The sequence below is a fragment of the Cydia fagiglandana genome, chromosome Z (genome assembly GCF_963556715.1).
Source record: "Cydia fagiglandana chromosome Z, ilCydFagi1.1, whole genome shotgun sequence".
Taxonomy (NCBI): domain Eukaryota; kingdom Metazoa; phylum Arthropoda; class Insecta; order Lepidoptera; family Tortricidae; genus Cydia; species Cydia fagiglandana.
In genome coordinates this window covers 7,609,983-7,615,982 of record NC_085959.1, presented here as the reverse complement: position 1 = coordinate 7,615,982, position 6,000 = coordinate 7,609,983, and the positions used below count along the sequence as shown (strand labels likewise).

At 40.2% G+C, this 6,000-nt stretch overlaps 1 protein-coding gene across 1 annotated transcript in view; it reads left to right on the top strand.

Moving 5' to 3' along the window:
• The first annotated feature begins 447 nt into the window (after window positions 1–447).
• Window positions 448–6,000, top strand: part of LOC134678778 (protein bric-a-brac 2-like) — a 28,696-nt gene continuing 23,143 nt past the window's right edge. Inside the window, exons 1-3 of the mRNA XM_063537479.1 lie at window positions 448–653; window positions 747–935; window positions 5,348–5,521. Of these exons, the coding sequence (XP_063393549.1) occupies window positions 750–935; window positions 5,348–5,521 (360 nt within the window). The 5' untranslated portion in view covers window positions 448–653; window positions 747–749. The remainder of the gene's footprint in view (window positions 654–746; window positions 936–5,347; window positions 5,522–6,000) is intronic.

Sequence of the window (6,000 nt, the reverse complement as noted above, 5' to 3'; positions counted from 1 at the left end):
CCACGGTGCGCGCAGGCAGCCTTTGAAAACTTACACATTACTATTCCGGATCGTTTTTATTTGCTAGATAGTTTAACGGACACTAAATTTAAATATTTATTTCGAACGGCAAAAGCCGTTAGAAACTGTTTTTCAATATAGTCAGCTAAACTGGGGTACAATTCAAAAACTCACCAGCAGTTTAGCTTCACGACCTTCCAGATGGAAAAACAGCAAGCCAATGAGTTGGAAATTTGTTTTTGCGACAACCGCCAAAAAGCAAACTGCTGTGTGGTGGGAGTGTGGGAGAGAGAGGGACGTATATGCTAGAAAAGGACAATACGACCGACAACAGGGTTGCCATTCTCAATATTATTATTAGGTTCCGAATAGCGGTACAGTTGTTTAATTTTGCGTAAATAAGTAAAACATTTTTTTTACACGCACGCATTCCAATCCGGCTGTTGTCAGACAAACGGACTGAGCAAGCGACATTTTGGTATTTTTTTCCGTGTATTGCCATGCCAGTCAACAGTATTCGACTCAGATCCTAAACGATCGTAATTAGCTAGCTTTGTTGTAATTAGTTATAGATTCACAAACATGTATATTTAGCGTGCTTGGAGGTACCACGGATCGATAGCGCAGTGCAGTTTACGTGGGCAATTGTTTCAGTGAGTTGTTTGGACGCGTAGTTCCCTGAAAGCGGCCGAGTCATTACATTTACAGTTATAAGGGCGTCAGTGTTTACGTGACCGTGGTTTCAGGTGATGGCGATGCCGGAGCAGTTTTCATTACGATGGAATGACTTCCACTCGAACCTGTCTCAGTCGTTCCATGCGTTGTTGGAAGGAGAAGACTTGGTGGATGTGACATTGGCAGCGGGAGGCCAGTACGTGCACGCTCACAAACTCATCTTGTCAGTATGCAGTCCCTATTTCAAGGAATTATTCAAGGTATCAACTATGACTCACTATATTTTCATTGTTGTTATGCCTGAGCCAAGTTATCTGGTGTAAGTAAAACAAGTATTGTTTGTTTATGGTAAGATAAGTGCGCGCGTTCTATCTTTTCAGTAGCGAATTTTTTTAATAATTATTAATTGTTTATATTTATCTGTGTATTGAATATTAACTATTGATCACTTAACTTTGATCATTTAACCCATTAATAACATTTCATAACTCTTGAGACTTGAGGCCTTCACTGGACCTGATGAAGCAGATGATGTTATGTATGAGATGTCTCATTTCGTTTTCTTGCATAGTAAAAGTTACATATTCATGGTATTTTAAGGAAAATGACCTGAACAGGCAATTCCAAGGCCTATTCCAATGCCAAAATTTTGTTTTGTCAACTTAGTACAAATCTAATGCCGGGTGCCAATACCATGTTTGTTTTTAAACCTATGTTTATGGTAACAACACATTAGTATTATTGAATCAACTTTACCCAGTTATTGTCAGCTAGAATCACCTTACCTTACCTTACCTTTTACTAACCAACATTGTATATACCATATTCTTGGAAATAAAGTATTGAATTGAATTGAAAGGTAACATTTAAATCAAATTGAAATGTTCCAACCATTCTCAAGTGATGTAGAAACATCACTGTATAAGGCCAGAAGACCTTATACAGTCTGGCTTTTAGGAATTGGCACAAACTGTTTTTAAACCAAAACCATGCAGTTCCTTCCCAGTGCATAGTATCAGCAAATTATAGTTAAAATGAATAAGCAATTCATTTTCTTTATTAATAAGCATATTATAACCTATTTATGTCTTTGTCATGCTTCCTTGGCAGCATATGTAACCAATGCCCGAATGCCATCCCTCGAAAACATGGCACCTTACCTTTGGCCTATCCTTGAGCACAAATTTAACACAACAAAAATCGGCATCAAAGTCAAATGGCATTCTAAAAGTTTTAATCATTTGTATCGAAACATGACAATAAATGTACTGACTACATAATTTACTATGACAATATTCCTCTAGTCTAAATTCTCTTTGATTTAACATAATATAACCATATTATACTATTATTAATTAGAACACAAGTACATAACACTGTGTTCTTTTAGGAAGTTAAAAGAATATAAACGAATTAAACCAAGTTTTAATAATAAGGAAAGTTAGTTTTTCTAACAATTATATTAGTTTTAATCCATAAACAGTTTGCTGAATCTAGGGTGTTTTGTGTTTACTATGAGTTGAGTAGTAAATATTATTTTTCTGGTCTAATGTGGCCATTTCTTTGTGTACATTATTTTAAATAAGAATTTGAATTCCTTTAAATTAATGGTTGTTGTCTATATATATGCTGATGCGAATGTTTTTATTCTCATATGCTTATTTTCAGTAGAATAATATAATTAATGTAAAAATTATATGAAAATTTATGTTTGTCTTTGGACCTATACTTGATACTACAAATTATATTTCAAAGTATAAAATTCATACAGAAACTAGCAAAATAAAGCGAAACATTATTAAGGGCTTGGCCACACCGGCTGCGTGTGCATAGACAAGCACGTACGCGTGCGCTAAAACATTGGAGTCGCGCACGCACACGTCACCCAAGCGGTGTGTCGTCTCTCATAAGGAACTGTATATTACAACGTGCACAACATGCACAATGTGCATGTGCATGTGTACGTCTATGCACACGCAGCCGGAATGGTCTGGCCTTAACAGCCTTCTAGCCTAGGTGGTAAGGACCATGCCTACAAAGTCCCGGGTTCGAATCCTGGTTTAGGGCAATTATTTGTGTTTATCACGGATATTTGTTCTTGACTTATGGATGTTTTCTATGTATACGTATTTCCACAAAACATAAGCTGCCGTATAGCGCCATCTGTTTCAGCTGTCAAAATAATTTTAATGGAGATTACTTATTCTGTTTTATACAAGCAGTGAATCTTTGCCATGGTCAAGGAATTTAATTTCAGGACCATTTCGTACCATGTCACAGAATAGTATGAGATCCTTATCCTTAGTGACTTTCATATTGATTGTGACAAGGTACGAAAGTGTACTGAAATTCAATTCTTTGACTGCAAAGTACAAACTTTAACATTTATAATATCAGAACCCCTCATGTAAATTACATTCCATAGCGTGACGTGAATACGTCGCGGGTTCAAACCCCGGCTCGTAACAATGAGTTTTTCGGAACTTATGTACGAAATATCATTTGATATTTGCCAGTCGCTTTTCGGTGAAGGAAAACATCGTGAGGAAACCGGACTAATCCCAACCAGGCCTATTGTCCCCTCTGGGTTGGAAGGTCAGATGGCAGTCGCTTTCGTAAAAACTAGTGCCTACGTCAAATCATGGGATTAGTTGTCAAGCGGACCCCAGGCTCTCATGAGCAGTGGCAAAATGCCGGGATAACGCGAGGAAGAAGAAGCGTGACGTGAATACGCCTGTTCGTTATTCGCGGCTTATGACTATCCACCAAAATTGGTGTGGAACAGATGTACAGTCACCTGCAATAATATGTTACCCTTCGAAGGCCGCAAAAATATGTGACACGCTCTTATGGCTCTACAAATAAGATCGTGTCAGATATTTTTGGGGCCTCAAAAGAGTAACATATTATTGCAGGTGACTGTACTTGTAGCTACCTGTTGCAAAGCGACGAAATCGCGGAGTGAGCCACGCCTGGTCATACTAGCGAATGATATTTTCACTAGGGGTATAGTAGACTGAAGTTTAGAAGTATTGACTGTTATTTTTTTATTGGTTACTAGTATTTGACCACTAGTCAAATCATCATTCTCTTGCCCTTGTCCCATTCACTTGGGGTCGGCGCAGCATGTCTTTCTCTTCCACACCTCTCTGTCGCCCGTCATTTCATCATTCACTTGCATTCGTTTCATATCATCTCTCACACAGTCCATCCACCTTTTCCTCGGTTTTCCTTTCCTCGTAATTCCCTCCACATTCATTCGTAATACCTTTCTCGTCACATGACTTTCATCCCTCCGCATCACATGCCCGTACCACGCTAGGCGATTTGCCCTTACTTTTTCTGTTATGGGTGCAACTTTCAGGCTTCCTCTTATATACTCATTCCTTATCCTATCCATTCTCGTCACGCCACACATCCATCTCAACATTCTCATCTCCGCTACATGCAATCTCTTTTCATCCGTCACCTTTAGGGCCCAACACTCTGATCCATACATGACGACAGGTCTTATGACTGATTTATAATCAGTTTCTTTATTCGAACTGTCAAAACGATGTTGCGACTATGGAATTTATATGAAACACTACTTAGCTTGTGATGTGACCAACAATCAAATGACCTACTCTTTATAGTTTTCTACAGGTTTTAAACTAAAAACTGTGTCTAGTTAAAAATAACTGCTGTCTATGTTTCTCTATTACTTTTCTGAGCGGCTACCGCGAAAACCGAAATTCGCAAATTGCGGGGATCTTTCTCTTTTACTCCAACGAAGGCGTAATTAGAGTGACAGAGGAAAATCCCCGCAATTTGCGAACTTCGATTTTCGCGGTTGTCCTCGTTCTTTATTTCTTGCACGGTGTAAACTAATTTAATTTAAAAACAGTCAAATACCCTATTGTATAATTGCTTGTTAATGTTGTTAATGATGCAATATTTTAACAAGAACACTGACACAGCACCGACTGAGAAGTACAAAGTTCGATTTCCAACTGAAATCTAACAGTAGGTACATTCAAGTGTATAAATATGGGTGAACACATCAATCTCAAAAATATGTCACAATTGTCACATAGCTCTTATTAGTCAGCGAATTAAGAACTATGGGACATATTTTAGAGCAATTCATATGCACCCATATTTTTACACTAGACTACTATGAGAAATATAAAAATTATACAGTTTTAAAATTTACTTTTATAGTACATATGGTAGTACTTTCCCGCACTAGTGCGGTAATAAGCGCTTTCCGTGCCTATGTCGAAAATTTAAACAGCCATATGTACTATAAAACTGTGTACGATACACGTGCGAATAGGTAATTCGCAACTCGTATCGATATAAAATACTCCCTTCGGCCGTGTTTTAATTTATCACCACTCGTTGTGAATTTCCTACTTTCCGCACTTGTATCGTAAAGGTAATAAATTAGAGCACTTGATGTGGTATGAAGTTTAGTATGAGTTTCCTTGCGGTGGTTCTTAGCTATCTTTGATAAAAATCGATCCAGCAGTTTGAAGACTATTAGCTCTTTTCAAAAATGATTTAAATTGTAAGGCATTTTTGCAAAAAATGGTTTAAAATCATATGATTAGCGTTGGGAGTTTTTAAATAATTAATTTAATAATATGCTGCTGTTTTTTGCACCAACTAACTCCACGCTTCCCTGCAGATGAACCCCTGCGAGCACCCGATCGTGATCCTCAAAGACGTGGCGCACCAAGAGCTGAAGCAACTCCTGCAGTTCATGTACCGCGGCGAGGTGCACGTGCGGCAGCAGGAGCTCAGCGGGTTCCTGCACACTGCCGAGCTGCTGCAGGTCAAGGGGCTCACTCAGGGACGGGAGGTAAGTTCTTCTTCTGAAGCAACTCCTGCAGTTCATGTACCGCGGCGAGGTGCACGTGCGGCAGCAGGAGCTCAGCGGGTTCCTGCACACTGCCGAGCTGCTGCAGGTCAAGGGGCTCACTCAGGGACGGGAGGTAAGTTCTTCTTCTGAAGCAACTCCTGCAGTTCATGTACCGCGGCGAGGTGCACGTGCGGCAGCAGGAGCTCAGCGGGTTCCTGCACACTGCCGAGCTGCTGCAGGTCAAGGGGCTCACTCAGGGACGGGAGGTAAGTTCTTCTTCTGAAGCAACTCCTGCAGTTCATGTACCGCGGCGAGGTGCACGTGCGGCAGCAGGAGCTCAGCGGGTTCCTGCACACTGCCGAGCTGCTGCAGGTCAAGGGGCTCACTCAGGGACGGGAGGTAAGTTCTTCTTCTGAAGCAACTCCTGCAGTTCATGTACCGCGGCGAGGTGCACGTGCGGCAGCAGGAGCTCAGCGGGT